Source organism: Puma concolor, chromosome D4 (genome assembly GCF_028749965.1).
Source record: "Puma concolor isolate L17-30 chromosome D4, mPumCon1.1.hap2, whole genome shotgun sequence".
In the NCBI taxonomy this organism is placed as follows: domain Eukaryota; kingdom Metazoa; phylum Chordata; class Mammalia; order Carnivora; family Felidae; genus Puma; species Puma concolor.
In genome coordinates, this window is record NC_141679.1 from 84,693,033 (window position 1) to 84,712,049 (window position 19,017).

The following is a 19,017-nucleotide window of genomic DNA, read 5'->3' on the forward strand; positions in this document are numbered from 1 at the left end:
CTCTGTCTCTCTCTGTCCCAAAAATAAACGTTGAAAAAAAAAATTAAAAAAGAAAAAAAAACTAAAAATAGAACTACCCTACAACCCAGCAATTGCACTACTAGGCATTTATCCAAGGGATACAGGTATGCTGTTTCGAAGGGACACATGCACCCCCATGTTTATAGCAGCACTATCGACAATAGCCAAAGGATGGAAAGAGCCCATATGTCCATCGATGGATGAATGGATAAAGAAAATGTGGTATATATATATATACAATGGAGTATTACTTGGCAATCAAAAAGAATAAAATCTTGCCATTTGCAACTACATGGATGGAACTGGAGGGTATTATGCTAAGAGAAATTAGTCATAGAAAGACAAAAATCATATAACTTCACTCACATGAGGACTTTAAGAGACAAAACAGATGAACATAAGGGAAGGGAAACAAAAATAATATAAAAACAGGGAGGGGGACAAAACAAGAGACTCATAAATATGGAGAACAAACTGAGGGTTTCTGGAGGGGTTGTGGGGGGGGATGGGCTAAATGGGTAAGGGGCATTAAGGAATCTACTCCTGAAATCATTGCTTCACTATATACTAATTTGGATGTAAATTTTAAAAAATAAAAAATAAAGTTAAATTTAAAAAAAGATAGCTAAATAAATAAATAAAATGAAAGTACAGTTGACTTTTTTTTTTAACAGTAAGTACCCAATTTAATCACTTTGCTTCCATACACAGACCCACATATCTTCACTTACATATTTCATCACATAAAGGGTCCACAATTCTCTGCCTTGCTGAAATAGATGTCTCCTGCAAGGGTTTGTAGGTGATTTTCTTACTTATTTTCTGGTCGGTTAAATTCAGTGCTCATATTTCTGCTGTTTGCTTTATTTTTTTTAATATTTTATTTTTTATTTAATTAAAAATTTTTTTTATAATTTACATCCAAATTAGTTAGCATACAGTTGACTCTTGAACAATGCTGGGGTTAGGAGTGTCAACGCCAGCATAGTTGAAAATTCATGTATAACTTTACAGGGTGCCTGGTTGGCTCAGTTAGTAGAGCATGCAACTCTTTTTTTTTTTTTTTTTGGATTTCGGAGTTGAAAGTTCGAGCTCCACACCGGGTGTAGATATAACTTGAAAAATAAAATCTTAAAAAAAAGGAAAAAAGAAATCCACGTACAATTTTAGAGTCCCTAAAATTAACCAATAAGAAAAACAGGGGAGCGTGGGTGGTTCATTTGGTTGATCATCCATCCGACTCTTGATTTTGGCTCAGGTTGTGATCTCATGGTTGGTGAGTTCAGAGCCCCACATCAGACTGTGCTGACAGCACGGAGTCTGCTTGAGATTCTGTCTCCCTCTCTCTCTCAAAAATAATTAAATAGGAGTGCCTGGGTGGCTTAGTTGGCTAAGCACCTGACTTCGGCTCAGGTCATGATCTCGTGGTCCGAGAGTTCAAGCCCTGCGTCGGGCTCTGTGCTGAAAGCTCGGAGTCTGGAGCCTGTTTCAGATTCTGTGTCTCCCTCTCTGCCCCTCCCCCACTCACATCTGTCTCTCTCTTTCTCAAAATAATAAATAAACATTAAAAACTTAAAAAGAAAACATTAAAAAACAAAACTGGGGTGCCTGGGTGGCTCAGTCGGTTAAGTGGCCAATTTCGGCTCAGGTCATGATGTCACAGTTTGTGAGTTTGAGCCCCTGTGTCAGGCTCTGTGCTGACAGTTCAGAGCCTGGAGCCTGCTTCAGATTGTGTGTCTCCCTCTGTCTCTGCCTCTCCCCTGCTTGTGCTCTATCTCTCTCTGTCTCTCAAAAAATGAACAAATGTGAAAAAAAAAATTGAAAAAAAAACAACTAAGAAAAACAGAAAACATGAACAGCTTTTGAAATTGAATTCATTAATTTAAAACCTTCCACAAAAGAAAACCCCAGGTCCAGATGGCTTCACTGATAAATGCTATCATCAATCTTTCAAGGAAGAAATAATATCAATCCTAAAGAAGCTTTAAGAGAGAAAAATGAAACACATCCCAACTCATTTTATTTATTTTTATTTTTTTAATGTTTATTTATTTTTGAGAGAGAGAGAGAGACAGATTACGAGCAGGGGAGGAGCAGAGAGCGAGGGAGACACAGAACCTGAAGCAGGCTCCAGGATCTGAGATGTCAGCACAGAGCCTGATGAGGGACTCAAACCCACGAACCATGAGATCATGACCTGAGCTGAAGTTGGATGCTTAACCGACTGAGCCACTTAGGTGTCCCAACATCCCAACTCAATTTATGAAGTCAGGAATACCCTGATAACAAAACCCCACAAAGACATTACAAGAATAGAAAATGAATACCATATTCATTCATGACAACAGATGCAAAGATCCACAATGAAATGCTAGCAAACTGAATCCAGCAATGCAAAAGCGTAATACATGACCATAAGATACCATTAACTCAGATATACAAGGCTGAACTTACTATTAAAAAAATCAACCAATGCTATTCATCATGTTAACAGAATTAATATATATCAGGTCAATTAATGAAGCAAAAAAGTATTTGACAATCTTTCTGATAAAAAGACTCAGCAGATTAGGAACAGAGAACGGGGCTCAATCAACCTAAATAGGGCATTTATGAAAAACCAACAGTCAACATCAGAATTTATGGCAAAAGACTAAATATTTTTCCCCCAAATCAGGAACAAGGTAAGGATATCCATTCTCACTATTTCTAGTCAACATTTTACCAGAAGACCTAACACTGAAATAAAACACAAAAATAAAAACAAAACAAACAAAAGCCCATCATAATAAAAGGCATATAGATTGGAAACGAAGAAGTAAAACTGTTCTTGCTTGGGGTGTGTGGGTGGCTCAGTTGGTTAGGCGTTCAACTTCGGCTCAGATCATGATCTAGTGGTTCATGAGATCGAGCCCTGCATTGGGCTCTGTGCTGACAGCTCAGAGCCCGGAGTCTGCTTCAGATTGTGGTCTCCCTCTCTCTTTGCCCCTCTCTGGCTCATACTCTATCTCCCTCTCAAAATAAATAAACATTAAAAAAATTTTTTTAAACTGTTTTTACTTGATGGTGACAGGATCATGTACATATGAAATCTTAACGAATGTATAAAAAAGCTAATGGAACTAATATTTCAATTCAGCAAGACTGCAAGGAAACAACAATGTTAAAAACAGCAGTATTTCTATATATTAGCAAAAAATAATTCGAAAATGAAATAAAAAATACAATTCTATTTACAGTACATCACTAAACTTGAAATACTCTGGAATAAATTTATTTATTTATTTATTTATTTATTTTTAATTTTTTTTAATGTTTATTTATTTTTGAGACAGAGAGAGACAGGGGCACCTGGGTGGCACAGTCGGTTAAGCGTCCGACTTCAGCCAGGTCACGATCTCGCGGTCCGTGAGTTCGAGCCCCGCGTCAGGCTCTGGGCTGATGGCTCAGAGCCTGGAGCCTGTTTCCGATTCTGTGTCTCCCTCTCTCTCTGCCCCTCCCCCGTTCATGCTCTGTCTCTCTCTGTCCCAAAAATAAATAAACGTTCAAAAAAAAAAAAAAAAAGAGACAGAGAGAGACAGAGCATGAACGGGGGAGGGTCAGAGAGACAGGGAGACACAGACTCCGAAGCAGGCTCCAGGCTCTGAGCTGTCAGCACAGAGCCCGACGCGGGGCTCGAACCCATGAACCGTGAGATCATGACCTGAGCCGAAGTCGGACGCCCAACCGACTGAGCCACCCAGGCACCCCTGGAATAAATTTATTAAGATACATGTAAGACCTATAAGACGAGAACCACAAAACACTGCTGAGAGAAACTAAAGACCTAAATAAATGGGGCAATATACCACAGTCATTGACTGGAAGACTCAATATTATGAAAATACAATTCACCACAGATTAGTTAGAAAGATTAAATACAGTCCCATTCAAAATGTGAAGCTGATGCTAAATTTCAAATAGATATGCAAAGGAACTAGAACAACCAAAAGGCTTAAACTTTAGGGGGGTTCACATATAGGATTTTAAGAATTAGTATAAAACTAGAATAACCAAGGCAGTAGTGTATTGCAGAAAAATGCTATAGGTCAATGGAACAGAATTTAGAGTCCAGAAATATCTCTATACATACACGGTTGACAGATTTTCAAAAATGTTACACCAGTAACTCAATGCAAAAAGGATAATCTTTTCAACAAACTATACTAAAATAGTTCATATCCATATGAAAGAAAGTACCATTAACCTTTACCTCACCCTGTAAACCAAAGTAACTCAAATAGATCACAGACCTACATGTAAACACTAAAGCTATTAAAACTAGAAGCACACTTAGAAAAAATCTTTGTGACTTTGGAATAGGCGAGCATTTCTTGGATAAAACAAGCCACAAAAAAAGAAAAAAAAATTGGTTAGTTGAAACTTCATCACTAATTTAAAAGTTTAGTCTTCAAAAGCCACTGTTAAGAAAAGAAAAAGGCAACCAGTGAATACAGCAAAATATAGCTGATAAGTACATGAAAAGATGTCTAATATCACATTATTAATGAATATCACATTATTCAGTGAAATGCAAATTGCAACTACAATGAGAAAACACTATAAATCCACAAAAATAGTTGAAATTTAAGACTGGCAACACCAAATGCTGGCAAGGATATAAAGAAACTTTTGTTATATACTGTTGCTGGAAATATAAAATGGTACAAACACTCTAAGAAGAAGTCTGGCAGTTTCTTACAAAAGTAAACACATACATACTCTATGACGAAGAAAATTCAAAACATATGTCTGAGCAGACTTGTACAAGAATGTTCATAGCCACTTTATTTATAGTAGTCAAAAATTTAAAACTGCCCAGGTGTTCATCAAAGGGAGAAGGCCTAAATAAACTGTGGTATTTTCAGACAATGGATTACTACTCAGTAGTAAAGAGGAACGAGCTACTTATACATGAAACATGGATTAATCTCAAGAACAACATGTTTGGTCAAAGAAGGTTTACACAAAAGAATCTATACTGTATAATTCAACTTTATGAATAGGTAAAACTAAGTTAGAGTGAACATAATAAAAATAGCATTGCCTCTGGGGTAATGGGTACTGGACTGATTGGAAAAGGGTGTAGAGAGAATTATCTGGACTGGTGCTATGTTGTATAACGTGATTGGTTTGAGTTACACAGGTATATGTATTTGTCAAAATGCACCTCATAGCACAGGTTAGTTTTGTGCACTTCAATGTATATGAACTTTACATTAAAGAAAGAATAGGGGTGCCCGAGTGGGTCAATCGGTTAAGTGTCCAACTTCGGCTCAGGTCATGATCTCATGGTTTGTGGGTTCAAGCCCCTTGTCGGGCTCTCTGCTGACAGCTTGGAGCCTGGAGCCTGCTTCAGATTCTTTGTCCCCCCAAGTCTCTCTACTCCTCCCCCGCTCGCACTCTGTCTCTGTCTCTCTGTTTCAAAAAATGAATAAGCGTTACAAAAAAAAAAAAAAGAATATATAGGGGCACCTGGGTGGTTCGGTTAGTTAACCATCCGACTCTTGATTTTGTCTCAGGTCATGATCCCACGGTTCATGAGTTCGAGCCCCACATTTGGCTCTTTGCTGACAGTGTGGAATTTGCTAGGGATTCTCTCTCTCCCTCTATCTGCCCTTCCTCTGCTTACTCTCTCTCAAAGTAAATAAATAAATTTAAAAAATTAAAAAGAAGGAGTGTATATACGTCATTTATTTAATATTTTTTAATGTTTATTTATTCTTGAGAGAGACAGAGCATGAGCAGGGGAGGGGCAGAGTGAGAGAGGGACACTGAATCTGAAGCAGGCTCCTGGCTCTGTCAGCACAGAGCCTAACGCGGGGCTCAAACTCACAAGCTATGAGATCATGACCTGAGCTGAAGTCAGACGCTTAATCTTAACTGACTGAGCCACCCAGGCACTCCTATGTCAGTTATTCATATGCATGATGAAGTGTTTGGAGGTAAAGGCTATTGATGTCTACCATTTATTTCAAAATGCATCAAAAAATGAGATAAACTGATGAATGGAAAGAGGAATGGGTAAATGGACAAACATTCCAAAGCAAATATACCAAAATGTTTAGCTGAAGAATCTAGCTAGTGTATATATATGGATATTCACTGTACAATTTTTTTCATGTTTAAAATCACCATAATAAAATGGAAAAAAATCAACATATTTTAAAACTAAAAGTTACAAGAAACTTAAAAATGTTCAGGCATATCTGAAAAAAACCCAAATGTTACTTATAGAAATGAAAAGTATAATGCCTAAAATTTTTAAAAAGTCAATGAACAGTGTTATGCTGTTATACGAATTCACAGAAAAAAACCAAACCACTTAATAGCAAAATGGACCAAAGATCTGAACACACTCTTTACAAACAAGAACACAGAGGGGCACCTGGGTGGCTCAGTCCGTTGAGCGTCCTACTTCAGCTCAGGTCATGACTGGTTTGTGAGTTTGAGCCCCGCATCAGGCTCAGAACCTGAAGCCTGCTTCGGATTCTGTGTCTACCTCTCTCTCTGTTCCTCCCCTGCTCACACTTTGTCTCTCACTCTCTCTCAAAAATAAACGAACACTGGGGCACCTGGGTGGCTCAGTCTGCCCCTCCCCTGCTCATGCTCTGTCTCTCTCTGTCTCAAAAATAAATAAAAACATTAAAAAAATAAAATAAATTAACATTAAAAAAAATTAAAGAAAAAGAACACAGAACAATATGTGAAAAGTTGCTCAACCTCAAAGCAATCTCAGAAATAAAAATTAAAGCCACAGTGAGTTATGACTTTATACCCATTAGGCATACATGATATAAAGTAAGACCGCAACACGGGCTGGAGAGGACTAGAGCAACAATAAGTCTTACATACTGCTGCTGAGCGTAAACTGAGACGACCACTTTGCAAAACCATCTGGCATCACCTAGTAAAGTTGAAGATACTTACATCATCCGACCTCATATTCCACTGTAGGTATAGTCCCCATAGAAAGTCTTACATGTGTGTACCAGGGAACTGATAGAAGGTTTTACAGTGGCATTGTTTACAATAATAAAAAACTGGAAACAACCTAAATGTCCATCATCAGTAGCATAGATGAGAAATTGTTGATAGACAGTCAAACAATGGAATCCTATAGGGCCGTGAAAACAAATGAATGAAAGCTACAGTTGTCATCAACTTGGCTCAGTCTCAGGAATAAAATAGCAGGTGAAAAAAGAGCAAGCTGTAGAAGAATACATACAACGTGGATCCATCCATATGCTGTGCAGGAATCCAAACACATGTGGCAAAACCGTAAAGATGAATGCTAAGTATAAAGTTCAGAATTTTAATTTCATTTGAGAGAGAGAGAGGACCTGGGAAGGGCCTAAAAGGTAATGAAAATGTTCTACTTCTTTTTTTTTTTTTTTTTTTTTTTTTTTTTTTTAAATTTTTTTTTTTCAACGTTTATTTATTTTTGGGACAGAGAGAGACAGAGCATGAACAGGGGAGGGGCAGAGAGAGAGGGAGACACAGAATCGGAAACAGGCTCCAGGCTCTGAGCCATCAGCCCAGAGCCTGACGCGGGGCTCGAACTCACGGACCGCGAGATCGTGACCTGGCTGAAGTCGGACGCTTAACCAACTGCGCCACCCAGGCGCCCCGAAAATGTTCTACTTCTTAAACTGGATGTTGAGTTTTCAGATGTATCTTATGTTGGTCATCATTATATGTTACATATTCATTTGTAAAATGCCTTTGGATCTATTCAAATTGTATTTAATATAACATATTTAATAAAATATAATACATGATTCTTAAATTCCTAAAATGGTAAAATTGGTCATTAATAATATTCTTTGCCTACCCGAAAAATCTTGTGCATCCTCATGGTGGCTGAACAAAAGATAAATCTTGTGAGGAGCAAGCGAAGAAACTCATCTCCAAAAAACTGGAGAAATGCCTGATCTGCAAAAAGGAGAAAGATGACAGTAAAAAGATGCTTAAAAGGAGAACACATTTCAAGGGGAAGAAAGATCAGGAAAACCTTCTCAACTTTCCTGCCTTCAACAAATACCTTTAAAAATTCAAACAATTTCAAAAATTTAAGAACCGTTATAGTATGTTAAGTGTGCAGTTAGATTAGTAGGGTACCTATTGAACGTGAATGGGTCAGTAGCTGGGCAATATCGCGGTTGATTTTTCGAAGATATTCTTGACACTTTTCCCATAGGCCTCTGCGCATGCTTGACAATCCAGAGACAAATAGGAAGGCCATTAGAGGATTGTTCAAAAAGAGAGTGAAGAGGCTACCTCGTTGAGATTGATCTGTAATAACAAACATGTTATATATAGAGACAACAGTTTTGCAAAAAATAAGAGATGCATTTGAGGAATAATTTAATATAGTGACAATGTATTAAATTTATATCATTAAATCACAACAAAGTAGATTCTGCATGTAACTACAAAAACATCCCAGGCACACTACTTTCTGCTGAACAAACTTACGACAGAGCCTAGTATAAACTTAAGAGAAATGGAAAAGGTACATATTCCTTTGCCTTTTTCACTCCAACTAACAAATTTCATCCAAATACGGCAAGTACGTGGGCAGTTCATGATAGCATTCTCTGAGTACTAGAATTGGCAATCTTTTTCATTCTCCTTTAGTAGTTGCTCTTTCTCTGCCTATCCCTTAAATATCAGTATTTTCTTTCTTTCCCCCTACACAATGCTGATCTCACCTACTCCCATAATTTCAGTTATCACATGCCAACTAATTCCCAGTTCTCTTATCTGCAGCCTAGATTGAGCTTGCTAGGTCTAGGACTGCATTGTCCTGCTGTAGCTACTGGGCACTTAAAATGTGTCCAAACTGAGGTGCACCGTGAAGTATAAAATATAAGTGGGATTTCAAAGCCTCAGTACAAAAAGATATATTAATGTTAATTTTGCCTGTTTCTTTCTACTTTTTTTGAAATGTGGCTACTAGAAAACTTAAAATTATAAGTGAATTACATTGTCTTTCTATTGAACAGAATTGCTCAAGACTACAATACTCAACCTAGGTCTCAAAGGTAACCTCCAACCCAACATGTCAGAAACTGAAAGCAAATTCTTCCCTCTTTTGTTCTCTACAAATCTGCTTCTTACCATCATTTCTACCAGCATCTCAGCCAGAAACCCGGAAGTCCATCCCTGCCTCCTTCCTCTCCCTTATTCCCTCATATCTAGTCCATCGCCAAATCCTGTTGGCTCTCTGGGTTTAGTATCTTTTGAAGCCACCACCATCTCCCTATTTCCATCAATGTTCTTCTCCAATTCATTCTCCACAAGGTGGCCTGAATGCTCTTCCAGGCTACTCTTCTGTTCACAATCTTTTGATGATACCCCACTGTCCTCCAGTTAAATTTCTTCACAAATCCTAAAAGGTTTTCCATGATTCAGCCACACAATCCCACACCCTACCCTTCCGCTAGCAGGCAGTACTTATATTTCTCTAAATATTTCATAAACTGGGGTGCCTGGCTGGCTCAGTCGGGAGAGCGTGTGACTCTTGATCTCAAGGTTGTAAGTTCGAACCCCACGTTGCGTGTAGAGATGACTTAAAAATAAAATCTTAAAAAAAAAATGTTCCATAAGCTCTCATCACAGTGGTCTTATGTCGGGGCTCACACACTATTGCTCTGCTAGAACAAGCCTCATATAATTCAATATATCCTTCAACTTTAACATCTTTTTATCCACTTTCTTCACCTTCAAGGGCCAGTTAGGAGTTCCTCTATGTGTTCCATGTGCTTGCTCCTATGAAACACCTGCAAGAAATACATCTTTGGCGAGATATTTGGCTGTGTGAGGAGCATACTGTGTTGTGTGGGTTAGAGTGTTATCCCCAGTGCCCAGCACAGGACCTCATAAATAAATGCTGAGTAAAGGTTAGTTGATAAATCATGCAACTCATGGTTACAGAGAGAACTCTACACTTTATTATTATTTTATTTATTTTTTATTGTTTATTTATTTTTGAGAGACAGAGCATGAATGGGAGAGGGCAGAGAAAGAGGGGGACAGAGAACTTCAAGCAGGCTCCAGACTCTGAATTGTCAGCACAGAACCCGATGTGGGGCTTGGACTCATGAACCATGAGATCGTGACCAGAGCCAAAGTCAGACACTTAACCGACTGAGCCACCCAGATGCCCCAGAACTGTATACTTTAGATACCAGAGGGGCAGTAATCTAATTAGACCTTCCAAATACTTAGGTATCCGCTAGTTCTGTGTCCCGATAGGCCAAATTTGAGGGATTAAAGGTCTGAGCTTTCTAGCACAAAGATACGATACTAAACTAAAAACTGTTAAGGACAAACACCACAACTGAGCAGAGTAGTAAGCATTAAGAATAATGATAGTTTAAAAAATGATAGTACATCCTGAATACTTACTGTATATCCAGAATTATTTAACAAGGAGGTACTATTATTATCTCCATTTGATAGGAAAGAAACTGAGGCACAGAATGGCTAAGTAACTTCCCAAGGTCACATAGCGAGTAAGTGGTTAAGTTGGGATTTAAATTCAGTTTGCCTCCAGAGCCTGGTGTTTTTACCCTCTCTACAGTAAAGCCTTTTGGACCAAATAATCTTGGTATTAACACATCAGATCATGCAATTTTAAACAAAGCTGCATCTTGATAGGACAAATTGGTGGGAAAACGCACTCTTAAATAACTGGAAGAGGTTATATTTCTCCAGAAATGATAACAAACACGTTAACAAAGTCCTCAAAGCAGGAGAATTTTACCGTTGTTTGAAGGTAAGTTTTATCCCTTAGTAATTTGGCTTTTGGATACATGAACTTAATATTTCTACATGTTCTTCCCTGTTAAATAGCAAAACTTACCTTAAAACAACGGTGAAAAGTCTCCAGCTTCTCTCAGGCTTTCAAATGCTGACCATCACTTCCTGTGTCAAACTATGTCAGCAGACAGGACTTCTGGCTGGGAAGTAGCAGTAAAATGCCATCTCCCACAGAGAGACATCAGCACTATTCGCAGTCAGGGAGATAGTGAAACAGTGACAAGAACTGCTAAAACAGTGTTAGGTTTGTTTAGTTTTTACCTAGCTTAATGACTGGGAGTTAGAATTCGATTTTAGTGTTGTTTATCGAGGATAAATTATTAAAGACAAAGTCTTTCATTTCTCAGCCATCTGAGAAACAGCCAAAACACTGGCACACTGTCTCCCTGGCACACTGAAAAGAGGTTCTTTTATTTAAAAAATACAACAAAGTAAAAATGTGAATAAAAGAAACCCTTAAGTTGTGCCAGTTGGGTTCTCCGAACTCTTAGGCAGAGGCTGAGAAGTTTTCTAGACCAGAAATCTCATGGTCTTAGAAGGTGCCTAAATTAGGTAGCCAGAGATATAGGAAATCATGCTATATGAATGATGACAGGCAGACCAGAACAAAAAACAAAACAAAACAATACCTGCCAAACAAATTGTAAAATTCACAAATCACGAATTCCCCAACAGTAAGGGACCACAAACCATATTTTTCTCAGGGATGATTTATCATTTCTTTCAGAATTATCTCAAGACCTAATGGTAGCACATTAAAGAAGTCTAGTCGTTGGCAAGACTTCTGGGTGTATTTCAGAGTGAAAGCTGCCACATGAAATACTATAAAGCCACATGTGATCATTATAGGTTGGGAAGACAGAGATCAGTATTATTCAAAATGTACACAGTAGTTATCTGCAACCTACTGATATAACAGGTAACGACAACGTACCTTGTAAAGCCTTTGGATACGCTGTAGGAGAAAGCAAGCAGACTAGTGGCTGTCCAAATAAGTTTGTGAAATTCTGTAACATAAGAATTTAAAACTTTCATTAAAGATTTGGCCAAAGATAGTTACTTTCTGTAACAAAGATAGTAGTTTTTCAAAGTACATCGTTAGTGTACAGATAGGGCCCTTTTACTCATAGACAGATGCAGAAACATCAGTAACAGCTGAAGAGACTGCCATCCGTGTATAACTACCGTGCAAAATAGGCTTTCTTTCTTTCTTTAGTTAACATTTATTTTTGAGAGACAGAGAGAGGCAGAGCATGAGCAGGGGAGAGGGAGAGAGAGACACACACAGAATCCGAAGCAGGCTCCAGGCTCTGAGCTGTTTGTTAGCACAGAGCCCGACACGGGGCTTGAACTCACGAACTGCAAGACAATGACCTGAGCCGAAGTCGGACGCTCAACCGACTGAGCCACCCAGGCGCCCCCAAAATAGGCTTTCTTAAAATAGTGCAGTTTACTAACGAAACTACTGATTTTTAAAATAAAGGCATATACATGGTTGCAGTGTTACTGGGAGAGGTCATCTGGCTATCTACCAAGAGGCCACGTCATTGGGCAATATTCACAAGCATGGATTTTCCAAGCTCTAGGATCTGGCTCTCAGCCTCACGGGCTCTAAAACCTGACTTACTGAGAAGTAATCAGGGAAGACTTGCAACCACTTCTCATTGTGAATCAAATCACTGCTCACACAGAATGACCTATAAAACCAGAATGTCGGTATGTTAATTTACAGTGGGAATGGAAGCTGATACTCAAACTAGACCACTCTTCGCTTAAGGATATGCTTTCTTTAAAGGATGTTCTTAGAGAGAAACCCATTCTAAAGATATCATTCCACTAATTTTTTAAATTTGAACCAACCTCAATAAAAATGGCCAGATATTTTTTCCTGCAACTGAAAAAAATAATTCTAAAGTTCATATGGAAAAAGTAGATTAGCCAGGAAAACTCTGAAAAAGAAGAACAAAGAGAGGCAACTAGACTCATGAGATACTGAAACATACTTTTAAGCCTCCGCAATTAAAAATATGTGGCACTGGCATAAGAGTGGGCAGAAGACCAATGGAAGAGAGCAAAGAGTCCAAAATTAGACCCCAAAACAGATAGGACTTGAGTATATATGATAAAGATGATAGTTCAAATTAGGAAGCAGAAGGGGCCCCTGGGTGGTTCGGTGGGTTACATGTCCGACTCTTGATTTTGGCTCAGGTCCTGATCTCATGGTTATCAGATCGAGCCTCGTGTCAGGCTCTGTGCTGGGTGTGGAGCCTGCTTAAGAGTCTTTCTCTGCCCCTCCCCCACTAGTTCTAGTTCTCTCTTTCCCTCCCCCTCCTTCCCTCCCTCCCTCTCTCAAAAGAAAAAAAAAAAAAAGAATCAAATTATGAAGTAGGAAAATTTGGGGCACCTAGCTGGCTCAGTCGGAAGAGCATGCGTCTCTTGATCTCAGGGTCATGCGTTTGAGCCCATGTTGGGTATAGAGATTACTTAAAATAAAGAATTAAAAATTGGGGGGAAAAAAAAGGAAGTAGGAAAATTTGATGGCTAGCTGGCTACCCAGTAGGAAAAAATTAAGATAGCCATCCAGAGAAAAGTTGGCTATATACTTTGCACCACATATTTGGATAAATTCCTGATATATCAAAGATTTAAATATAAAAAAAAATAAACAATAAAAGTGCAGAAAGAAAATGTAAGAAAATAAGGATGATTTTTATAACTTAGAAGATCATCCTAACTACTATGGTCAAGATTAATAAACCCAAGGGCGCCTGGCTGACTCAGTTGGAGGAGCATGTGACACTTGACCTTGGGGTTGTGAATTCGAGCCCCATGTTGAGCCCCATCTGGGTATATAGATTACTAAAAAATAAATAAATCAACTTAAAAAGATTAATAAGCCCAGTTACAAAACCAAAGCCTTGTGCATAGTAAAATACAGCATAAACTAAATCAAAAGCAAAATGATAAACTGGGGAAAATATCTAAAAGGCACATTACAAAGATTAATCTCAATATAGAAAGAGCTTCTCCAAATCCCTAAGTAAAAGACTACTGACCCAACAGAAAAATGGGTGGAAGATCACAGAAAATTCACAGAAAAGGAACACAACTGGCTCAAAAACATGAAAAGAAGCTCAACCTTGCTGCTAATAAGAGCAATAAAACCAAAACTATGCTGCAATATCATTTTTAACCTACCAGTGTAGCAAAATTTACCAAAGCTTGAGAATATACACTACTGGCAAGACTATAGGAAAACAAATACTCATATGTAGATGGTAGGAGTATAAATTGGTACAAACTCGTTAGAAGACAATTTGGCAGTATCTATTAAATTCAGATGCATATTCCATTAACAGCAATCCCACAACTAAAAATTGATGCTACTAATATGTTCTCAAACCTATAATAACTTTGAGTCCCAAGTTACTCCTTGCAATACTGTTAGCAATAGTAAAGGACTAAAAACAACCAAATGACCAGCAACAAGGGATTGGAAAAATAAATTATGGCACAACAATACAATGGAATACTATGCACCTATAAAAAAGGAACAAAGAAGTTCTTTATGAAGGGATATGGAAAGATCACCAACATTTCTTTCTTTTTTTTATGTTTTATTTATTTCTGAGACAGAGCATAAGTGGAAGAGGGGCCGAGAGAGAGTGAGACACAGAATCTGAAGCAGGCTCCAGGCTCTGAGCTTCAGCACAGAGCCTGACGCGGGGCTCGAACCCATGTACTGTGTGATCATGACGTGAGCTGAAGTCAGACGCTTAACCAACTGAACCACCCAGGTGCCCCCACCAACATTTCTTACTAAGTGAAAACAAAGTAAGCTATAGAGACTTTGTGTATAGTATGTTAGTATTATTTATACAGCCAAGAAGACTAAAGACTATGTATTTGTTTTGTCTTATACATGCATTTTTAAAAAATTTCTAGAAAGGTAAACAAGAAACAGACAATAGTAATTCCCCATAGAGAGAGTAACTGAGTCAATTGGGAGTGGGAGAGCTAAAGAGATATCATAATAAAGCCTTTTTGAAATTTTTGATTTTGTGACTTTGTGAATATAGGAGCAATATAAAAAAAATTAAACAAATAAATTAGCAATTTCTTGCAATCAAAACAAAGGGAGTAAGATGAATGATATTAAGGAGCATTCTTCAGATAAGGCAGCTGGAGATATTTATCCACACTGCAGGAATGGCCTACTGGATCTTTGGCCATGATGCTCTTGATCTTGGATAGTGTTAAAATGCACATGGCTGTTACTTATGTCCCAAGGTCTCTCTTCTCTTTGTTTCTCTTGTTGACCAACCTTTCTCTTCTTTTTTTCTTTAAATATTGTGTGCAAAGAGTTAGTCTTTTTTTTCATTAAAGCCTGACAGCAATCCTTTGAAAGGCCTGCTTAAGAAAGTTGGTTGCAGGCTGGCTTCTGGGGACTTAGATGTGGGGAGGGTTCCCACCATTAGCAGAACTGGTAAGAGCGGCTCACTTTATCTAGACTGTAAACACGATGGTTTATGCTGAGCACCTGCTTTCCTTCTAGGATAATGGCATTTTGGAAGTGCCAGGCAGAGGGTGTCTACACAATGAGTCCCTAATAAAAACCCTGGGCACCGAGTTCCTAGTGAGCTTTCCCGGTAAACGTTTCACCTGCGTCGTCTCACTTGTTGCTACAGAAACTGAGGGCATCCACTGTGACTTTACCGGAGAGGGCTCTTGGAAGTTTGTGCCTGCTGTTTTCTAGACTTCATTGCATGTGCCTTCTGACTTTGAGACTTTTACTGTGAGAAATCTCCGTACTGAGTGTGACTACAGGCTGAGAATTATCAGTCCTTGTGAACTGCTGAGCCTGGGGGTGATCTTGGGGACCTCTGATTCCCTTCAATCACATTATATTTAAATTTTAGGCCTGGAAAACTGTTTCTTTAAAGATACCTCACGTGTCTCTGGTTCTAACCCATTTGGTAATTAATTTTAGTTTAACTCCCTTATGATTCTTATTTTCTTTATTTGCAAGTTTTTGGGAATGTCTCATAATTGCCCCCATGTAGGGATTATATGATTTAATGCTATTATATCTAAGAAAAATTATGGCAAATGTATGTAAATAGAACATACGTTGAAGAAATTTTAACTTGCTATAGCTCATATATAACACTACTATTTATTTTTGCATATTCATCCCATATCTAACTACTTTGCTGGATCTATATGCATATTAAGTTGTTTTGTGATTCCTTAGGATTTTCTAAATATAAAATTGTATCATCTATAATTGAAGATTTTTATTTCTGGGGTGCCTGGGTGGCTCAGTCGGTTGAGCGTCCGACTTCGGCTCAGATCATGATCTCATGGTCTGTGGGTTCGAGCCCCGCGTCAGGCTCTGTGCTGACAGCTCGGAGCCTGGAGTCTGCTTCAGATTTTGTGTCTCCCTTTCTCTCCCTCTGACCCTGCCCCGCTCATGCCCTGTCTCTCTCTGTCTCTCAAAAATAAATAAACATTAAAAAAAATTTTTTTTTAAGATTTTTATTTCTTTCTTTTCAATATTTACACCTCTTATTAGTCTGGACAACCTTTTTCATTGTTTTATTTGGGGAATGTTAAACAATTCTGGTTAGGACTAAAACAAAATCAATCACAAAAATGACAGCAGGCGTTCTCTTTTTCTCATTTTAACTAAGAATGCTTTTAATGTTTCTCACTCGAAGTCCAAAATTGGCTACTTAATATAGAGGCTTTTCACATAAGCTGAGTTTTGTTTTTTTTTTCCATTAAGAATGGGTACTGAATTTTATTAGATTTCACAAAATGACCCCTGAGACAAGCATGTGATTTTTCTTACTTATCCTATTGGCATAGGATACAATATTGATTGATTTTCACAAAATACATATATGATTCAGATAAACTCTTTTGTTAGATTATTCTATTAATAAATAAGTCTACTTCCTAGTATTTTATTTAAAATTTTCTAATCTATAATGATTAACTAATCTGGGGTAGGGTTTTCTTTTGTGTGTATTATTTGTGCCTTGAAAAGAGTCATCATAATAATTTCTATAATTTACTGAATGCTAATACTGCCTTTTAGGGATCATCCTAGACTTCTTAGATCCTAACTTGTAATCTTAACAATACTGTAAGATCAGTATTGCCAACTTATTTTGCAGAGAAAGAAAAAGTGGCACAGGTAAAACCAAGAACGTGCTCAAGGTCATACAAGCATCTTGTGACCTAATTGCTATAGAACGGATAGTTCTTTTTAATAATTTTATATATTTTAAAATGTTTATTTATTTTTGAGAGAGAGACAGAGTGCGAGCAGGGGAGGGGCAGAGAGAGAGGGAGACACAGAATCGAAGCAGGTTCCAAGCTCTGAGCTGTCAGCACAGAGCTCGATGTGGGGCTCGAAGTCATGAACCGCAAGATCATGACCTGAGCTGAAGTCGGACGCTCAACCAGCTGAGCCACCCAGGCACTCCTAGAATGGATAGTTCTGAACTTCATTGCTCTGGAATTGTGTATTTGATTCTAAAAGTTGAAAAATATTTACTGGTGGCAGCGCCTGGGTGGCTCAATCGGTTAAACGTCTGACTCTTGATTTCGGCTCAGGGCATGATCTCATGGTTCATGGGTTCGAGCCCTAGGTTGGGCTCTGCACTGACCGCGTGGAGCCTGCTTGAGATTCTCTGTCTCTCCCTCTCTGTGCCCCCCCCACCCCGATGTGTGCTCTCTCTCTCTCAAAAATAAATGAAATAAAACATAACAAACAAACAAACAAACAAATAAAAAGTATTTACTAGTGGGGCACCTAGCTGGCTCAGTTGGAGAATGTTCCTCTTGATTTCGAGGTCATGAGTTTGAGCCCCACATGGGATATAGAGATTACTAAAATAAATTTTAAAACTTAAAAAAATAATAATAGGGGTGCCTGGGTGGCTCAGTCGGTTAAGCGTCCAACTTCAGCTCAGGTCATGACCTCACAGTCCATGAATTCAAGCCCCGCATTGGACTCTGCTGACAGCTCAGAGCCTGGACCTTGCTTTGGATTCTGTGTCTCCCTCTCTCTCTGCCCCTCCCCTGCTCATGATCTGTCTCTCTCTCTCTCAAAAATAAATAAAAACATTTTTCAAAATTAAAAAAATATATAATAAAAGTATTTACTGGTAAACCCCAAAGGGCTAGATTTTCTTGTGGGGAAAAAGGAGATAACTTTGATCATTTGCCTCTATCTCATACCCTATGATTATAATTTTCTGATTTCTTTTTTTAAGTTTATTTATTTATTTTAGAGAAAGAACAAGAGCAGAGGAAAGGCAGAGAGAGAGAGAGAGAGAGAGAGAGAGAGAGAGAGGAAGAGTGAGAGAATCCCAAGCTGACTCCATGCTCAACGCAGAGCCTGATGCGGGGCTGGATCTCAAAATCGTGAGATCACGACCTGAGCGAAAATTAAAAGAGTCGGACGCTCAACGGAGGGAGCCACCCAGGCCCCGCTCTGATTTCCTTCTTATAGACAATAGCTCTTTTTCTCCCATAAAATTATCTATTTAATGATACTTTAAAACATCTCTGTAACTTTAAAATAGTACATAGTGTCCTTTTTAAAGATCTCTTTTCTTTAACAAATACTCCTTAAACCCAGTGACTATACACTGTTCTAGGTGCTAGGAAGACAGCAGTAAACAAAACAGATTTTTTCTTTGAATCTTGTTTTCCAGGAGCTGGCATTTAGATGGGGGTGGAGGTGGCCGGTAGAGACCCACAGTAAACCAAGTTGTTACACAATATCATAGAAGGTGGCAACCGCTACAAATGGAAAGAGAGCAGAGTATGGTTAGCATCCCAGACTTTACAATCAGTTGTTTAAATCCCAACTCAGCCACCTATCGTGTGTGTGACCTCGGGCAAATGACTGAACCTTTCTGTGCAGTGGTTTTCTTATCAGTAAAAAAATAGGAATAATAAAAGTAACACCTTGGGTTGTTGAGGATTAAACATTTTTTTTTTTTAAACTGATAAAGTGCTGGGTGCCTGGGTGGCTCAGTCGGTTAAGCATCAACTTTGGTTCAGGTCATGATCTTGCGGTGTATGAGTTCAAGCCCCACACTGGCTGCCTAC

At 38.4% G+C, this 19,017-nt stretch overlaps 1 protein-coding gene across 7 annotated transcripts in view; it reads right to left on the bottom strand.

Moving 5' to 3' along the window:
* SCAI (suppressor of cancer cell invasion) overlaps positions 1-19,017 on the bottom strand; it is a 158,103-nt gene that overhangs the window by 16,165 nt on the left and 122,921 nt on the right. For 4 of the 7 annotated variants that reach the window (XM_086684008.1, XM_086684007.1, XM_086684006.1 and 1 more), the window contains 3 exons: positions 11,822-11,894; positions 8,182-8,355; positions 7,895-7,995 (listed from right to left, as the gene is read on the bottom strand). In XM_086684008.1, coding sequence (XP_086540134.1) covers positions 7,895-7,995; positions 8,182-8,355; positions 11,822-11,894 — 348 coding nt within the window. Of the gene's footprint in view, positions 1-7,894; positions 7,996-8,181; positions 8,356-10,930; positions 11,075-11,821; positions 11,895-19,017 lie in introns of those variants that run through there. The other 3 variants (XR_015243057.1, XR_015243056.1, XR_015243055.1) reach the window with 3 other exon arrangements.